This window comes from Semicossyphus pulcher, unplaced genomic scaffold (genome assembly GCF_022749685.1).
Source record: "Semicossyphus pulcher isolate SPU_LCO1_2020_fin unplaced genomic scaffold, fSemPul1.0.p SCAF_11, whole genome shotgun sequence".
Classification (NCBI taxonomy): Eukaryota; Metazoa; Chordata; class Actinopteri; order Labriformes; family Labridae; genus Semicossyphus; species Semicossyphus pulcher.
The window spans coordinates 17,373,801-17,393,638 of NW_027211615.1; the positions used below are offsets into that span (position 1 = coordinate 17,373,801).

A 19,838-nucleotide genomic window follows, 5' to 3' on the forward strand; every position below is an offset into this window, starting at 1 on the left:
CTGGCTTGGAGCGGCAAAGGTTGTACGCAAGAGTGTAGAAGGCTTCTAATGAGAGACGTTTTATTTTGGTAATGCGAAAGAAAACCCTGCTTTTAAAAGTTAAACTACATTCTAATTTAAATAGTAGAGCATCTTCATTTTTGTTTGCATTGGGTTTCACCTGCTTTAATCCGGCTCGAATCCCAGGTGAACACCTTCCACTTCCTTTCACAGCTGTCAAAATAAAACAGCCGGATGAGTGATAACTTGGCTCTCCCTCCTTCTTCTTCCTCTTGTTCCTGCACTGATCGGGCTGCTAAAGCTCTGCTCGGCGTTTGGCATCTCTTCAGTACGTACGGCTCGGGTCCCGGCTCTGCGAGGAGACATTACAGGTTGCGCGGCTCTGACAGGTATCTATAGACACCATTGACTTTAAATTAAAGCCGGGTGTGGGGGTGATCAATCATAAGAGTGCGCTCCGGACACAGCTGCACTGTGATGCATGGGCTTCCCTCCCCGGGCTTTCACGACAACGCGCAGCGATCAGAGCTAAATTACCCCAGCGACCTGCGCTCCTTCTCCCCTGCTGTCCTCCCCGTCTGCAGCACTGCCAAACCCTCCCATTTTACACTCCATGGAGCAACGCTGTGTTTTATTACCTCACTACACCTCTCACAAAACCACTTCCAAAATGTTGCAGTTCGTACTCTGCAGTATGTTAGACCAAGAAGATTATAACTCCGCTCAGGTCAGATACCCTCACGCTGTGCAAGTAGTTTTTATATAAGCACTAATATGAGCTGCATTGTAACCAATATCATTTGGACCCCAACCTACCACTGAGCCACAGCCCTCCATTAGCATAAATAGGGGCGAAGCTACTAGCCAGGCTTTGTCCAGTAACGCTCACTAATTCATATCTCGCATTGGTTTAATTATAACAAACGTGAAGCGTAAAAGTGAAGTAGGCGGTTATGTACTGGACTTTCTGCCGCCTTTGCTGGTTGCCTGGCAACCCTCAAGGTGATGAAAACACTCTAAGAAGCCACTGCTTCTGGGTATTAAACGATCGAGCACATGACAGCTTTAGAGGTGCCGAGTTTTACATTTCTGGACAGGGTCATGCTAGCTGTTCCCCCTGGTTTCCAGTCTTTGTGCTAAGCTAAGCTAATTAACACCCATTTTTATTCCTATTTGCAGCATACAGACATGTGTGGTATCAATCCTCTCGTTTCACTCTCAGCAAGACGGTGAATAAGCCCATTTCCAGGAATGACAACTTGATGAAGATGTTGGGGGATTGTCGTCAGCCGAGGTCCAGATCTTGTGATGCTGACCTCCCAAAAAACAAACCGCATGAGTTGTTTTAACAAGTGCTGCAAAGCGATGCAACTCAATGCTAAAGTTTTTATCTTCTTTCCCTCTCTCTCTTTTTCTTCTTTATCATCCTCCCTCCCTTCCCTCCCTCTTTCTCAAAATTTTTATACAAGACCAGGTAACATTTCTCAATTTCACGGTTTAATGAGCCTCTCATCTGTGAGGAAGACTACACGTTTGAAACAACTACCTGAAACAAGTACTTGTTAAAATAGAGGCTGGGGTGGAAACTTCTGTAAATCCATTTTAACAATCTGGCGTCAGAGTTTTACTTGAAGATATCCTCATTGTGTCATTCTAAAATGTGCGCACACATGCAAACTCTCTCTGGCAGTAAAAAGACAAATACACACACGCAAAAAGACATGAGAGGATTCATAATCAGAACTGGTGAACTGAGGAAAAGGCTAATGAGCCTCTGCACTGTTGTAATGCACCAGCACCATCTCCACCATTTCTCAGCACACAGTCAGCAGCAGCAGCAGCAGCAGTCTTGAAAAATTACAAGCTGTGTCCCTGCGTTGTGTGCAGACTACAGACTAACATGCTCGCCTGCTCCCATTTACACTTACTGATGTCAAGGGTTGCTGGAAGAAGTATTGGATCCTTTGTTCCAGATAGTGTCGGACGCAATGAACCGAGAGCGTTTGGGAACATCCACAACACTGTACACTGTTGTCTTTTCCTTGGCTGGAGCTGAGAGCGTTCTTATTTTTGAGTTATTGCTGGTTTGTCACCAGCTCACGAGCACATTGCAGCCAACCACTGAAAACTTCCCATTTGGAGTTTCAAACGCAGCACGAATTTCAAGTTTCTCCACTTGGTTTAAAAGCACAATGAGGACACAGGAAGAGGCCAGACATGAGAAGCTTACTTAGGTTTTCTTCAAGTGGACGGAGAGAGTAATTCAGGTTTGCTTGAATGGCTGGAGCCGTGTGTGCAATACAAACTAAAATTGGCAGGAAGTGCTCACACAAAAGGGGGAAAAAAAGTATTTCTTCTGTCCGTGGAAATGATATTGCTTCAATTGCCTGTAGTACCCAGAAGCAATGGCTGGACACCCACAGAGAGGTGGACAGAATGTTCCTATAAAGGCCTCGCTCTCTTCTGCACACTGGGCGACCTTTGTGCTGATTTAGCACGTCCTTGTGGACGGTCCATTTTTGCTCCGAGACAGAGACATACATCGCCCGAGCGGACATTCATGCGCTCTCCATCCCAATCACTCAACGAGAAGAAATTACATTTTCCAATTGTCTGCGGCAAGATGATGGAAGCACATTTAGGGCGAGAGGATGTGTGGAGAAGCACGATCAGCAGAGAGGAGTGCCGGCAAACGCGCCATCAAAGGTTTTTAAAGAACAATCAGAGACTTTTGACCTTTTATTGTTTGTCTTTGGGGGCTTCGCTGCTTTTGCAGGGGTTTGAACCTTGTTTGTTTGTCATATGCGTCACATTTTCCTGGAAGCACAACACTGCTGCATTAATTATAGCTTTAATTGGGCGATATACAAGTATACTAAGTTAAAAATATCTTAAACGTGCAACACATCTCTGCAGGGATACAATGTCCTCCTAGGAACATTAAGTTGTAAACAAAGAAAAAAGAAGCATTTAGATTTATAAAACGAACATAATTCCATTCCAAACATGTTGTGCATCGCTTACAACAAGTAAACAAGCCACCTTTAGGGATCGTTCACAAATGCAGTGGGGAATTGCTTCATCGTTTTGTCATTGCATCGGGGCGTGTTTGCCCGCTTTATTTCATATCTCAGCTGCACTCATGATACAACTGCGCTTTGATTAAAACACAGTTTGATTGCAAATGACGATCCAATTCATTGGCATAAAAGCGATTTGGGAGCCATCACGAAATCTTAATTAAGCGCAGTCACACACACTGAAAAACTGGAAGTGTGTATAATCAAGTGGAAATCAGAAACAGCTGTCTGACACTCACAATCCACATGAGTTTGTTGGCAAGTCCACCAAGGACAAAGAGAGTGCAGCACAGCCTAATGCCGTGATAATTAGCTGAAACAGTAAGAGTAGGCGCCCTCGCTGCGAAAGCAAGAGAGGTGCTATTAATATAACATGCAATAAATGGCCTTGGAAGACTGCATGGGGCTCGGGAGCTGTCATCCACTCGGCTGCTCATAGAAGTCTGACTCATACAACCTGTGTAATTACCACATATAATTGCCACATTTCAAGGATGCAATTATATTTCTATAGCCGTAATTATACAATCCCACCTTTAGTGCGCACGTTCAATGCACTGATACACGGCTCGCGTACAGTGCACGCTCACCTGCGCACATGCCCATCTATGTAGCGCCAACTTAATTAAGCATTCACTCTTAGTGAACTTACAGTGCTTAGTATACCTGCATAAAACATGGACACGTAAAGCACGATGGCAGCATCTCTCTTGATTCAGGTTTTGAGTTAAGTTTAGGGAAGAAAAGTTGCTGCCTTCTTTCTCCTATACATGGTTCTTCTAGTGATTTTAGACCAGGCTAGGCTAGGCTAACGGATTGATGAAAACATTTTAGGTCTGTCTCTCTTGCAGAAGAACTGTGCCCTACTTTTGATGTAAATAAACTTTTGTGGACTAAATGATGAAGAGAACAACAAGAAGCTAGTCCCAAAGCAGGGTTTATACTGTTCTCGGGTGTAGAAATGTAGGATGAGCTATGGCTGTGTGCGCTGTCCATGGTGCTGAAGTGACTTCACTACTGACTTAAATGTGTCCCTGTTCCTCCTTGTGTATCAAGTCTTTATTGTTATTGGTATAATTTTGTTGAGTTGTTCATACAGTATAAGTGGCATTATTTACTCACCAATGGGTGATGACACAGTTGCTTCTTCCTGTAATGTTGTGATTGGTTTAGATATGCCGGATGATGTCTGGCAGTGTGCGCTGTCCTTGGTGCTGATGTTTCTTGTTTGACTGTGTGAATGTGGATTGTGTCCCCATTGTTCTTCCTACAGGCTTCAAGTCTTCAATTTATTTATCTGTATTGCAGATTGCTTGAGTGTCTTGGCAGCAAGGTTGAACATATGTGTTGTTCACCAAAGCGGCATAACTTGTAGAAATATTGGCTAATCTCCACACGGAAAAATATGCTTCCTGGCTAACAGGATACATCATTTAAAACAACAGAGAGAAAGGTAACATTGTAGCAGATGGTGTAGAAGTCCTATTATTACATTGCTATAATTATTATTCTACTTTTAGCTGCTACACTGTTAGCTTTTAGCTTCTTACTCAGTGCTTCGAGGCTAACAGCTAGCCAACTGATGAAACTCTGTGCCTTAAGCCTATGGATTTTAAAGATAGTTAACCAGGCTTCTATATCAGACTATTTTTTAATCAAGGAAGCAGTCCGCCTGCTTTCTAATTGTAGCTCAACCTCCGCAGTAATACTCGCGTCTCTGTGTCTTTACCCACCTCTGATTCTCCCAGCTGAGCTCAGAGGTGGAACAATGTGCAGGATGACAGATCAGTGACTCCCTCTGAATAAACCTGCCAATATCTCAGCGCGCGCCGGCTATTGGGCCTCTGTGTGTTCCTCTCTCTCTGTCACTGCTTTGATTCGTCTGTTTGAGAGTTGCCTTCCTCTGATTACCATCCCACTCGCTCTGTCTTCCTCCCTTGTCTCATTGTTCCCCTCTCTATTTGTCTCGCCTTATCTCACCCATCTGTTCTCCCCTCCCTTAACTGTTTCCCTCTCTTTCTCATCCTCCACGCCTTCTCTTTCTCTCTCCGCCTCTGCCTTTATCTTAACCCCTCCATCTCCTCCTAACACACACATAGAGAGTGATGCAGGAACACCATCCCTCACATCTCCAATGAGTACCTTGTTATCATCTTGTCCCCACAGCGGCTTTCTGTCTGGCTCCGTCTCAGCTTTGGATTCCGTCACTAATGGGACCGCATCATTTTTCGACAGCTGCTATTCCTCAGCGCTGACAAACAGAGATGTGGTGCGGCTCTGCGAAAACACAGCTCAGAGGGATTGTAGACTAATGCCTGCGTCTGATTTACACATTTACAAAGGCCTTTTTAAAACATCATTTCTCTTTGACGCGAGCTTTCTGTCGTTGCATAGAAATGCCACATGGCCTGTAAAGACGGCATACGCTCACAGCTCCCACTCTTCCCTTTGCGATCTCTTGGGCCGAGTTTCAGCTTCTCCACTGTCTTATGAAATGTCCCTTTTTTTATTTTATTATTTAAGTAATGTCAGCCACAATCTCAGTATCAGGCAACACAATGCATGAAATATGCATGAGGTTTGAGAATGCAGTGACAAATGACAGAAGCTATTCTAGGTTCAGACATCTTAGAAGTTGGTCCGTGGCTCCTCGGGCTCCTCAGATCTGCACAAGAGAAGCTAAGTGAAACTTCATGAAAGCCTCGACGACAGCACATGTTAGAGTTTGCCTGCCTTTCCTCTCAGCCCGCTAATCGTTTCCACTGGGTCCTGCAGGGCAACAACAAAGTCTCCCACAATTTGTATGCCAATCTGTTATTTCGTTTGATTGCCTCCTTAACTAAATGTACTTGTTTTTTTCGCAGGCGCTGCTTTCATCTCTCTCGAAACGGGGCACTTAACAGCTGACTCGCTTGTGACCCGGGACAGGCTTTGAGAGCAGAAGCACACCACAGATTGCAGAAATAAATGATCTGCTGCTGGTTCTGTTGTTTTTTTAAAATTCCGGTTGAGTAATAGGCAGTTTAATTATATTCATGGGGAAGCGTCCGTATGTTGTTTACTCAGCTGGTAAATTTAGCAAGTCCGTCTCAAACAATGCAGATATGCCCATACATTAAAAGAGATACTGGATGCTGTTTTCCTTTATCTTCTCCACAGCGCCTGTGAGCAGGGCCCTTTCTAATGAGCCTTTAATGTAAGAGAGCGAGCATGAATCCGCTGTCAAGTCTTCAACAGTGTGAGTGAGACAAATGAAGAGAGTGTTTAGTCAGGTTTTAGACATTTTAGAACCCTTTCTCACATCTCTGCAAAAAGTATGTCTTCATGCAGCTGAGCTGCTGCAAAATGGATTGCTACAAGAGAGGGGGATTTTTGGCTTTTCATTCTTAATTTACAGGCTTTTAGTCACTACATCTCTTAGCATGGCATGCTATCCATTTTTATTTCCTGCTTCTCGGAAATGGGAACAACTTGAATAATGGTTGTACAATACACGTTTTAAAAGTTTCATGCAACATGGAATTCAGCTGTTTGTCTTCTTCTGCAGTTTTCTAATAGAGGGCAGATGTGTGTTTAAATCAAAGGTAATGTCAGTGTTCTGGGAGTATAAAACCATGCCGATGGGTGCGGAAGAAAATGTGCTGTCAGTAAACCGAAAGTAAAATGCTGGAATTGATTCAGGGACTTTCCCTTTGAGCTCCGTTTGAGTTGCTTAAATCGGTTTGTTTGGAAAGTTAGATTTACAGCAAATAGACAAAAGTAGATCCTTGTTCACACTGTAAACACTGATGTACAGACAACTATCACTGCTTTTAGTACTCTAAAAAAGATGTAAAGCATGGTGCTTCTCAGGCAAGCTCTGCTGTTCTGAAGAAGCAACTTTTCTGCTGTGATTCCAGCAGATATATGGGTTGCTCACATTGACATTGGAGAGCTTGTGTTGATATCCCTGGAAGTGTTCAGACTTAAGTACCACTGGGGGGCGTGCACAACACAACTGTTGGGCCAGAGTTAGCTTTATAGCTAATTTACATCCGTGGTCCCTGGGCAGGAAGATCTAAAAAAACACACATTACAATACAGACAAGTGAGAACAATACACGGACGGTTCCATACAAAGGTTAAAATCAGTGATCACATGACTGGTTTGCTTTAAGCCATGTTTTAAGTTCTGTTTTAGAGATACTTAAAGGGGCGGTATTATGCTCATTTAAAGCATCATATTTCACTCTGTGGTACCTGTGAGGTAGCTTAGCATTATTTACAGGTGCTCTGTGCAGGCCCTCATTCAGCCTCTGCCTGAAACCACTCAGTCAGCTCTGTCCTTTTAAGAAACCCCGCCCCCTACAAGCCCACTGATTGGCCAGCTCTCTGAAGCCTGCTGAGGCTGCACTTTAGAAAAAACAGCGTGAAACCTGGCGTTCACAGCAACCTGCAGACTGAGCTGAGAAGCCTGGGGATGACTCCAACATACTTTACCTACAGATCTGAAACTTCACCCACGTTTAGTCTGGAGGTCCAACATTGTTACATTATATATATGTGTTAAAATGTGAAACAGCATAATACCCCCTCTTTAAGTTGGTGCAGTCTCTGATGTGGGTGGGAATTGAGTTCCACTTTTATGTTGCTCTCACTAAAAATGCTGGTTGTCCAAAGTTTTCTTACATTTAGCTGAACAGTCACCTCTCTTGCTCTCGTGCTCTTCATTAGCATTGTTCCTGCAGAGTGACGCACATTGTTTAAGTGGTGATGGGGCATGATCATGAATAACATCAGACACATGTCAAAACAAAGAAACCTGCCAAAGTGTAATGAATTATACACATTCCAACAGGGAGGGCGATTGTTGACAGTAGCTGTCACGAGTGGGTACAAAGGGTCAAATAGAACTAACAAGGGCCTCATGTAAGAATGTTTTTGTATAGCACGAGGACGTTTTTGTCCCTGTCTTACATTTGAATCACTCAGACAGGCTGCTAACAATAGGAGGAATGTCTATGATGTTCCAAGTGTTTAAAAAACTCCACAGAAATGTCCTTTAAATCGTCCTACCAACTTCAACTGTAGAGACATTTTTCCGTCTATTTATTCCTCCCGCTGTCTGTACGCATGGCTCGAGGCATTATGTTTTAAAGTTGTTCATCCGTCTCCTCCATTCTTGTGAACACGATATCAAAGGAACGCCTTCAGGGCATTTCTTCAAATCAGGCACAAACGTCCACTTGATTTTAACTGATTAGGATTTGGAGGTCAAAACATCACGTCCATCCTATTCTCATGATATCTCTATCAGGCCTCTTTATACGCCTGTAGAACCAAACTCCAGCTCGTGTAACTTTTATACACTGACTGCCTTTGATTGAGTGTTTGAAAGTCTTCACTACAAATGTCACTGAAGTGTGGACAGACATAAGCTGCCGCTTACACAGTTGTTGGGCAGTAATTCGAGTATTTAAAGGGACTTTTCTCAGGAAGGTCAAAGGCTGATCTGACACAGTCGCCAAGGTTGGACGACTAAGATGTTAGCCCCGCTCGGAGTGAAGTTTAATTTCCTATTGGTGGGCATTAGGCCGCTCACACAGTGCAGCGAGCAGAGCTGTGTGAAGCTTATCGTGTTTGAAGAGAGGCAGGTACACTGATCTGTGTTAATAACGCGGCGGTAAGAGCCGCTCAGCCGGCCGCCGGTTATGGCCTGCCGGCTTATTACCAGTGACATCACGCATCAGGCTGCATTTGGCTCCGCTCGGCCTGCTCTCATTAGAACAGACGTCCTACAGGAGACCCTGCTGGTCATATACACGCTGCCCTTTAAAGTTCGGTCAAAGAGCATCAGAAACAGCCTCGCAGACAATGCTTTAAAGCGGTCGTCGAATAACAGCCAGGAGTACTAAACAGGGATACACTGTGAGGCTTCAGTAACACCAAAACCAAAAGAAACAATCTTTCAGTCTCACTGAGCGCTTTGGGCCGCAGTAAGTTCCAGTTGCGTCCTGTTTGTGGGATCTCTCGCTCTCATCGGTAATCTCATTTTAATCAGGATTTGCAGAAATACTCTAATTTATAGTCGGCCAAAAAGTCCTCTTGGAGCTTCTTGGAGCGTGAATAAAGCTGCAGTGATAAATATTTCAATAAACAAGTCGATCTTAAATATTTCATGTGCACAACGATTGATATGAAGTGAATCTACTCCATGAAACATTAAAGGCCCTGTGTCCATCTGAAATCTACAGATTCAGTGCTTTTCTCAGAGCATCGCTAATGTTGTGGCCTCTTTAGCCGCGTTGAAGCCGGAGCGCTTGAGAGAAACATGCGACGCTGTCATGACTGTTCGCATGAAAGGAGGGAGATTTGCTGAATAAGAATCTGTTTTTCCCTCCTTCCTTATCTCACCCTGCCACTCCCCCGCCACTCCTTCCTCACCCGACGCTACGCTCTCTCACTGGGGTGAAAACAGAAGGCTGCGTAGGATTTCAAAGGAGGAAAAACACTACACATTGAAGAGTGTGGGATGTCTCTGCAGGGTTAGGGAGTAGTAGAAGAAGAGTTTATCTCCTCTGCTGCGACTTCTGCAGGGACGCAGCCCTGCCAAGTTTGCCTCTTGGAGTATACTTCAGTACTGATTCCCTCTGATAAAACACTGTACTCCTCACCAGTGTACAAATCCCAAACTTAATTACTATGAGCTGAAAAGGAAATGAACTCAATTATAAAGATATTGCCACATATTTGCCCTTAAGTCTTTTTTCTTCTCTAATTAAATTCATCTCTTTCGCAGAGATTTCCCAACTTTTTTTCCTACTTAAAGTAATAAGAAGTGATAAGAAGAAAATGTAGAATAACAAATACAAACCAGTTTAATTTGCAGGAGGATTTAACTGCATACATACAAAGTTCTTTCTGATTAATCACCATAAACAATTGTTCTGTATTCGTCATAATCACAGGATCTTTGTGTCGTCCATTCTCTATCTTTAGAGCCAAATCATTTGGGTATTAATTGGATTTGCTGAATATTAAAGCGACAAATAAGTTCAGGAAGTAAAATCAAGCCCAGCCGTAGGACTTATTTTGTTCACTTGTGGATGTACATCCTGTTAATTGTTACTCCAGTAATCTACTGTCATTGTACAAAATTGAGGCCAAAATACCCAGAGGCGGGCGCTGCCATCTTGTTGACGTCATTTGGAGCCAGAGCTGTGCAGTAGAGATTGGCGGGTGGAGACGCCGTAGCCACTTTCGCTAACAAAAACACACACTTTACTTACGGGAAAAAAAACAGCAAAGATCCCGCACGTCGGCGTGTTTAACAGCAGAACAGCTTTTTGGCTGACTGCCGGGGGACGTGAGTGATGGTACTTTCAGAGCCATAGTGAGAGAGAGTCGCGACATTGCAATGGCAGATCATGGAGCATATTGGACCTCCACTGACGCAACTCTCTGTCTATATGGCTCTGGATACTTTGTTCGGGGAGTAGTTGCTGCTCGTCCGCTGTCCTCACCTACGTGCGCACCTGCTTTCAAACATGTGGTCATCGGCCTCATAAGGACAGTCCTTGTAACACGTTGCCCACAAAAGTGCACATTGACCTGATGCGGTCAGCCACAGAGGTTTTGACCTGGTCTTGTTATACAGTCTATGCTCCAGACTGAGGCAATCGGTGTCCACTAACTTAGTTTTGTACCTCTGTGAATTTGGGGGCTTGTAGGAGATAGATGAACATAAGAATGGTCAACATTAAAGCAGCAGAGCCCAAATAGATTGACTCCAAACTTCCAAGAGTGCAACTTAAAAGTGTTTGATCCTCCCTGTCTTGTAAACATCCACATCTACTTCACCACACTTTAATACACATCTTTCACGTATACATTTTACTGCCCCTTTAAACCTTGATTGGTCTGTTTTTAGAGCCTGACTGATATATCAGATGGTCGACATTATTGGGCCGATATTGGCCTATTACAAATGTATTAGTAGCGGCATTTAAGCTTTCCAATATACAAAATTGTTTTTGTTTTTTTATATAGAACACATAATGCAACAAACAATGCTTCATATGATGTAGAAATGGTGTCATCACATAGTTGGAGCACACTCTGACTCCATAGCTTACAGTACTCTCAGCACTGCCTGCTGCACATGGAGAAGAGCATCATGTCTTAGCCGTCGGTCCACACTAGCAGTGGTCAACAATGTATACGGTTTTATATAGCTCAATAAAGTTATTTGTTATTGTTAACAAAGAATATTTAATAAATAGTTTGCATTCAAGCTCAATAATTCACTCTATCAGCTGCCGTATCGGTAATTGGCATCAGTACAAGAAACCCAATCTGGAATATGGCAACACACAATTGATACAGATGCTGCACAGTCAAGTAAACGACAAAAGATTGATGAAGTAAAACTTTTATTATCGTACTGTCACATGAAAGTCAAGTATCATGTCAGCATCCAGTCATACTGCAGTGATCCTCTATCCCCCGTAATTCCAGCACTTGTAGAGCCTGTTGATCCGGAGGATGTCGTTCTTGGACAGGCCGTCTCTTTGCCCCATGGGAACAGAGGCGTCAGGGATGGGGGTTATGGTTTCTGATCCGAACCTTCCAAAGGCAGTTCTGCAGATTTGGACGACGTTATAGAGACAAAGAATCATTCAGAAAAGTGTATTTAGTATAGAATTAGATTCAGCTTTTACCTAAGTGTAATGTTATACTTCCTTACCTTCCATAGTGCATAATCGAGGAGTAGTCATACGGAGTGTTGAGATTATTCGTGTCCTTCTTTTTGAAGTTGATGATATAATCTGTTGACAAAAAAGATCAATAAGTAGCTAACTAACTAAAAAATAAATCAGCCTGAATCAATCAAACATAACTTTATGGGATTCTTACAATCGTATAAGTTCTCCCAGTTGATCTTGACGTACTCGTCGCGGTCGCTGCGGTTGTGTTCGTGGTAGAAACCCAGCGCGTGCAGCAGTTCGTGCTGGATGATGCCGTGCTGTACGCAGCCAAACCTCTGCAGGGACAACATCTGCTTGTCTCCAATACGACCCAGCAAAGAGAAGCAGCTAACAGAGACAAAGACAGACAGATAATGAATGTACAACTTGACATTTGATTAAAGGATTGATGTCATTTACATTATCAGCAACCCTGTGTACATGCGGAAAATAATTGATGATGACTTTTTGGTTTGTTTGTTGTTTGCTATTAGCATAACAGGGAGGTGAGTTGTGGCAGATGAATCATTCCAAAAACAGGAACAACCTGCTGCTGTGAAGCTCAACTTGTTATTTACTGCTTTCTGTGCCTTTTCTACCTGTAAAGCTCTTTCTGTGAGCTGATTGTTTGAGGTTCAAGCTTCAATATTTGGAACATTTCAGCCCACTAAGGGGAAGAAGGTTGGAATAAATAGACTTCCATAAAGCAATCGCATCTAGCAGCTTTAACCTGTGTGCATGGATTGATGTTAAAGGCCCCCCTACGCTTCCTTCATAGGAGCAAGACCCCTTCAAACTGAAAGAGACGCATAGTGATAGCAGTGTCTTGCCATCTTTAATCTGCTTCTTATTAGTTGTTTTACCTCTCTCTTCTTTGGCCCCACTTTTTTTTGCATCTTTGTAGTTGTGTTTGACCTCTTTGTCATGGTTTTAAATCTTACTGATCATTTTTCTTCTGTTTCTAATCATTTTGAGTCTCTTAATGGTTGTCTTGCATCGTTTTGTTGTTGTTTTAAGCCTATTTGTTGTTGTTTTGAGCGTCAGTTGTAGTTTTACATCTCTTTGCACACTTTATTGACATTTGACTCTCTGTCTTGTCATTCTGCATGTCGAATCATTCTGTGTCTCTTTGTGGTTGTTTGCTTTTCTTTGACAACCACTACAGAGGATGCAAAGTGACAACAGTCTCTTTGTTGTCGTTTTGAGTCTCTATGTTGTAGTTCTGAGTCTCTCTCTGGTCGTTTTGAGTCTCTCTCTGGTCGTTTTGAGTCTCTGTGGTCGTCTGAGTCTCTCTGTGGTCGTTTTGAGCCTCTTTGTTGTCGTTTTGAGTCTCTCTCTGGTCGTTTTGAGTCTCTGTGGTCGTTTTGAGTCTCTTTGTTGTAGTTTTGAGTCTCTTTGTTGTAGTTTTGAGTCTCTGGTTGTTTTGAGTCTCTTTGTTGACGTTTCGCATCTCAACACAGTCGTTTTGAGTCTCTGTGGTCGTTTTGTGTCTCTTTGTTGTCATTTTGAGTCTCAACACAGTCGTTTTGAGTCTCAACACAGTCGTTTTGAGTCTCTGTGGTCGTTTTGAGTCTCTCTGTGGTCGTTTTGTGTCTCTCTGTGGTCGTTTTGTGTCTCTTTGCTGTCATTTTGAGTCTCAACATAGTCGTTTTGAGTCTCAACATAGTCGTTTTGAGTCTCTGTGGTCGTTTTGTGTCTCTTTGTTGTCGTTTTGAGTCTCTTTGTTGTCGTTTTGAGTCTCTGTGGTCGTTTTGAGTCTCTTTGTTGTCATTTTGAGTCTCAACACAGTCGTTTTGAGTCTCTGTGGTCGTTTTGAGTCTCTGTGGTCGTTTTGTGTCTCTTAATTGCTGTTTTGAGTCTCTCTGTGATGTTTTGACTCTCTTTGCATCTCTACACACGTTTTGTGTCTCTGTGGTCATTTACTTTGTTGTTTTGAGTCTCTCTGTGATGTTTTGACATCTCAACACACGTTTTGTGTCTCTGTGGTCATTTACTTTGTTGTTTTGAGTCTCTCTGTGGTTGTTTTGCATCTCTTTGAAGAAGAGAAAACTGTTACACAACAATCATTGCTTTATTTACCAAATCAAAGTGCAGGTACATATGTCTCAGATAAATTGTTTAACATCCGATGCTTATATGTTCACTACTAAATGTTTCCCTTCGAATAGTGAAGTGCTTGTCATTTACTTACCCATATCTTGGTTCGATGTTCAGGTACGCCCTCTGACTGGCACGTGGAATGAAGCGAATGCAGGTTTTGTCTTCAAAGTCCTTCATGGCTTTCAAAATGGCACTCCTCTCAGAGTCGTCTAGGATTGTAAACAGAAGAACACCATTGTAGACACCATCCAAAACTGTCTCGTTAATGTAGCACCTCAAACAGTGACACCTACCGTACTTGTTGCTTATAAGAAAAGGGATTTCCACATTCCCGTTGGCAGACTTTGGCCACAGGCAGGAATACCTTTTATTCATGCACTTCATAGCGTTCCTGGTTCTTGGCATCAGCAGGTCTCCTTCCAGCAGGAAATCACTAGATCCTATTAGGAGAGAAAAAATAACACATTTTAATCCAACTGGCAGAAAAATAGTCAAATCAAAACAGGTGATAGTGATGTTTGAATATGAATGGTTTCTATTGAATGTAGACCATCTGCACTAATATTGTGAGAACTAATGTTCCCATGCTGTCCTTGTAATATCATGTTTGAATACTCGCCATTGTTCATCCTCAGAATGGTTGTGGTAATGTCCTCCATGTCCGACTTATTCACTGAGATCTCTAATCAATGGAAGCAAAGCAGAAGTGATGATGAAGTCTATTTTCACCATGACACACGGTGTTATATATTCCTGATACAGTTGGTTTGTTAGGCAGGGCTGCAAATAAGAACACTTAGGTTTTGTCTCTTACCTTTTTCAGCACCTTGATCCTGTGGAAAAAATGGAGAACAAACCTTTTCACAAAGTTGAATGCGAAGATTTGTGAACTGATAGAAAATGTTTTTTTCAGTAACTTTTTAAAATGAAATGTAATGAGTTTTATCTTACATCTTCCTGGTGAGCTTGACAGAGGCCGACAAGCAGCATCAGCAGAAGAGAAGCCGTCGATCTGAGGTCCATTTTTCGTCTGAAGTAAACGATGCTCGAGCTCCGCTCGCCTCTCAGAGGACTGATGCTGAAGCCCAGTTGGGTCCGAGTTTATATACCCAGGCCGTCAGGGTGCGTCTGTGTACAGAGATTAGCGCTAGGTGTTCAATGGGCTCTGTCTTACACACACAGCTGATGGGAATGCCCTCTCCGCCCCGGCCCTCTGTTGCCACACAGAGATAATCTTATTCTGGAGGGATTACACTGACCGAAGGCGGCTGTCGGCTCGCCTAGCATCAGATTTCAGATGGCCTTTTCAACCAGCAGGGAGTCCGTGCATGAGATCTGGGCCTGTCCCAAAGTTGTATTCCTAAAATAACAGAGACACAGCTTTTATTTGTCACATACAGCGCTTTGAGAAGAACCCACATTTTACAGTGTTAAAACCACACATTCAAATACACTTATTTACCGTTGGATTAACAAACAAGAGCAGCCCTAAAAGCAGACATACATGATGCACAAGTTAACCTGAAGGCAACTGGATGCAGCTGATCTCACAGCAAAGCATTCAAAGCTTTTTATATCTTTATTTAAAAATAATTTTGCCATGTTGTGTCCCCCATTCCTCTACAGAACTATTTTCAGTTGGTCCATTACAAAAACAAAACATTAAAGTCATTAAATTGCAGTTGTAACATGATAACATTTGGGAAAGTTCAAGGGGGCTGAATGCTTATGCAAAGCACTGCACTGGCTACTAGTATATTGAATACTCTCTGTCTATAGGGTGGGCACTGAGAAATATATTACTTAAAGTTAATGCAATTAATCTATAATCTAATCTATAACCAACAGTTGCACCCCTATTTAATACAAAGCTAGAAAGTAGGGCTGCACGATGATAATCATGATTATTGTGATCAATATTGAGATCATATTTTAATCATGGTATTTTATTAGTTTTAGGAACAAATTTTTAAAAAAAAATTTAACATTTAAATATCAGAGCAAAACTTAGAGTTACATGTTGTCCAGCTCATGTTAACATTTTGCATCAAACTAAGACTTAAAATCAGGTTCAACCTGAATTTTGAATCATTGGACATTTCAGTGATTCTTTGGGCGTAGCGACGTTATTCCTCTCGGCCTTCACGCGCTCATCATGCTGCACTTTGTGGTGTTTTTTCAGCTGGTTGAACAAGTTAGCCGTGTTGCTTTGCGGCGCAGACACAGGTTTCATGCATTCTGCATATTCTTCTTTCTCGCTTAACATCAACCCGAAATAGCTCCAAACAACTGATGACGAGCCTCTTTGGGGGACCGGTGTTTCGGTTTAACGCTTGATTTGAGACGCAGCAGAGTTTTCTACGGGCGGAGGATGCATTTTAAATGTCGCCGTCAATTGATCATTTAATCATGAGAAGCCAAAATCATGATTAGTTGTGCAGCCCTACTAGAAAGGACTTCAGAAGAATGCACCAAAATGGGCACTCGAAATGTTGCACCCATCATTAATACAGTTTAAACAGTAAGGGTATTACAATGATAACAAAGAGGAGCACTAGACCGATGCAGATTTTGGACAGGGTGAAAGAAAAGAGAGACAAACAGAAAACAGTAAACCCCTGATAAAAATCCTCTACAGTGTTTATCAGCGATTATACATTATTTGTTGCCTCTGTAGTTTCTATCTCTTAAATTGTGTTCAAAGCATATTAAATAATATTAACATCTCTTACATTAACTGAATGAATTCTCAACTGTTTGTCGAGGGAGCTGCTGTTACATCTCTTCAGTTTGCAGCTGCTGTGCTGCGGCTCCCATCGCTGCTGTGTTTTGTTCTATCCAGATTTTTATGTTTATTATGCCAACTTATTGGTGTCAGAACAAACTTTGATCCAAGTGTGAGCGCGTAAGAGCCTGGTACTCCGGAGCCAGTGCCTCAGATAGTATCAGTGCTTCTCTCGCTGTAAAGCTAATTTCCTATTAAACTAAACTGTGGCCTTTACAACACTTTGAATCCAACAAAGAGCTTCTTAGTTTACACTGGCAGTGACCCGCAGCATTGTTGAGCGGCTCCATTAAAAATCTGTTGTTTCAGATAATAATATTAGCTCAATTAGTGACCGGTTGTAAAGTCCAGGGTGGATTAATAAAGCTCCGCTGCTGCCTCGGTGATGATCTGAGCTGCAGAGGGCCGGGCCGGGCCGGGCCGGGCCGGGGCGGGCCGGAGCCACCAGACTGTGATGAAGCGGAAAAACAGCCTTCTAAAAAGTCCAAACTCAGAAATGGGTTGTTTAGAGAGATGAGTATTCAGATTTATTGTCCGCCCGGCTCATAAATCTCCAGCTTCCTGTGGATTGTTTACAAGAGAGGCAGGAGGCTGTCTGGCTGCATGGTGTCATAAACAGTTTTAGGATCTGATTTTGCGTGTCAAGGCCGGCAGCTTTAAACGGAGATTCCATCACGGCAACCTTTATGTGACGTGCTCCTCGGCTCTACATCACAATAATGTGGCATTTATTATTGGGGTACAAAAATTGCACTCTGTGTGTGTTCTTAAAGAGAGATGGAGCGGAGGTCCTGCATGTGAGGGCTCCTTCCAATAAAACCCTATGGATTGGTACAGTATATAATCATATACATCACGCCTTTTACACACATATATGAGCCCCTCCGTGTGTGTGTGTGTTGCCTGTATGTGCCTGTCCAATTCGAGTGATCCGCGTGGGTGCACAGGTAATCCAATTTGTGTTTTAGAGGCACAGCACAGCACGGGTAATGCTCAATGATGTATGACCCATCCATTCGCTTGAGCTTTATTCCTAATGCGTCTCAAACTGCCGGGAGAAAGTAGATCTTTTTCAATTGGATGTCAGTCTCGGGCTAGCCATAAAAATATAATTTTTTACTTCTCTCCAAACATCTGCACTTTGTTAAGCCGAGGAGAAGCTGCAGAGAAGCGTCAGCTGTCAGAGTAAAAGTATAGTAGAAGACTTCCCCAGTATCATTTCAGCTTGATTGTTTTTCTTCCATTTGTCCTCCTATACACGTCTTTTTATAAGTTCCATTGACTCATACCTCAGCATCACGGTCTTGCACCTTTCGAAACCCCATTTTAAAATCAGCAGGTTACAGCATTGAGATTGTGCTTCATGCCTTTAATTCAACACATTTGTGATAGATGGGGTCTCACGATTTAACTGTATAATAACCACACATGATAGTAGACGTAGATCTTGACTGATTTTGGACATTTTAAAACTGGTACCAATACTGATTTTAAAGGAGAACAGTGCATTTATTACAGAAATGGCGCTTGATGTAGAGAAGCATATTTAACATTATAGAATAGAATACAAAAGAAAATACAGAAATTTGTCTTTGACTTGAGTGGGAATCGCAGGGTAACTCACAGTACGATACGCGACACGTGGCCCACACTAACGATGATATCATGACACAGCGATTGTGTGAGAATTGATATATTGCAAGACAATCATATAATGATTTATCACAATATCTGTTTAACATCTTCGACCAATTAATTTCCGCTCACGGTACCCTCATTCATGCAGCGTTAAGTTGGCAGCTATTTTTGATTTAGTCTTCGTCTTCAGATCCACTAGCATTTTTCGTCATTATTTCCATTAAAGAAATTAACACTGCATTCATGTTGTATGTGCTACCGCGAGGAGTAATGAAATAGTGACGCGAGGAGTTGAAATCACAGGGAAATCTGTTTAGAGTGCCAGAAATTTGTAAATTACAATATCGATATTTGGCGCCAGCCTATCGATAATTTTATTGTATTGAGTCAGGAAGATGATATATTGCCGTATTGATATTTTGTCCTACCCCTAATTTCTAGTACGGACTGAGGTCTGTCAGCTGCGATGCTCAGCTACATGTCCTTCAGACACTGCCAGGAGCTTTATAAGCTATAGCGTTGAAATATGCTCTGCTGGATAAACTGTCATGTTGTCATTTAAAATAACACCAAGCTTTATTTTTTGTATTAAGTAAAGTACTAGAAAACATATACAACAACAATGATATATGGAGGTACGCCTATATCGGCCCGATAATGAGGCCGACAGATATATCGGTCAGGCTCTGATTGTAAAAGAGTCCGGATTGTCAAGTTTTTTCACAGGTCAACATCCACAAATGTACTGCAGAACACACTGCCATATATTACACTTATTAGGCAACATATTGAGAATTTTGTGGTGTTTATAGAAGGGGTAGAGGACTTCGACAAGACATATTTCCCAGCAAAATGCAAACTATTGTTTTGCTCCAGCTTCTCCAATGTGGATTTTCCTGCTTTTCTTAAAACAATTAGTCGATTAACGGATGAGTCAACCAGCAGAACATAAAGCTACAACTGTTTAGATAATTGGTTAATATTTTTAGACATTTTAGAGCAAGAAATAAAGCATGTACAGGTGACAGTTTTTTTTTTATTGTAATAAATGAACATGGTTTGGTTCAGGGCTTAAAGGGGAATTGAAAATGGGCACTTTTCTTGACAATATGTTTAATAGAAAACAAATCATTCTCAGTTTCAACCCTATAAAAGACAATGTTTCTCATTTCATAGTGACTTTAACAGGATCAGGAGGTGGACTTGTTGTGGGAGGAAGGAGAGCAGATGGGAAGTTTGGCACATTGTTCCTGACCAACAAACAACAGTCCCGGCGTACCCTCTGAGCACTGCACTAACGTACAACTCTGTCTTTTCCTCTGACACCACGTGGGCAGCCAAGGACAACAGTCAATGAGCAATATCAATTTACGTAATGGACTATTAAACAATGTGCTTAACATTTCGAACGGCTGCGCTGGTGTTCAGTGGGAGTGCGTGTGCCAGGAAGTCGGCTGCCATGATAACCACCGTGTGAAATGACACGCATTAGCCTGCTCTGCTGCCTCT

At 42.4% G+C, this 19,838-nt stretch overlaps 2 protein-coding genes across 3 annotated transcripts in view; one reads left to right on the forward strand and one right to left on the reverse strand.

Moving 5' to 3' along the window:
• LOC138613419 (MAM domain-containing glycosylphosphatidylinositol anchor protein 2-like) overlaps positions 1–19,838 on the forward strand; it is a 194,982-nt gene that overhangs the window by 28,431 nt on the left and 146,713 nt on the right. The window lies entirely within an intron of this gene.
• LOC138611245 (low choriolytic enzyme-like) lies at positions 11,558–14,929 on the reverse strand. 2 transcript variants are annotated; one of them, XM_069684230.1, is made up of 8 exons: positions 14,858–14,929; positions 14,721–14,739; positions 14,526–14,588; positions 14,200–14,346; positions 13,998–14,115; positions 11,976–12,154; positions 11,806–11,887; positions 11,558–11,699 (listed from the first exon to the last, which is right to left on the reverse strand). In XM_069684230.1, exons 1-8 carry the CDS (start codon positions 14,927–14,929, stop codon positions 11,558–11,560), a joined length of 822 nt encoding a protein of 273 aa, XP_069540331.1. The 2 variants fall into 2 exon arrangements, with proteins under 2 accessions (XP_069540331.1, XP_069540339.1); XM_069684238.1 differs by lacking the exon at positions 14,721–14,739 and having other exon boundaries at positions 14,526–14,586.

Bases quoted from the DNA above. Each gene is read 5' to 3' on its own strand.
- LOC138611245 (XM_069684230.1), bottom strand. From the start codon at position 14,929: ATGGACCTCAGATCGACGGCTTCTCTTCTGCTGATGCTGCTTGTCGGC. The intron at 14,347-14,525 runs GCGAGTATTCAA...CTCTCCTAATAG, and splicing joins CATTCTGAGGATGAACAATG to GATCTAGTGATTTCCTGCTG. The intron at 11,888-11,975 runs GTAAGAATCCCA...TTTTGTCAACAG, and splicing joins CTGGGAGAACTTATACGATT to ATTATATCATCAACTTCAAA.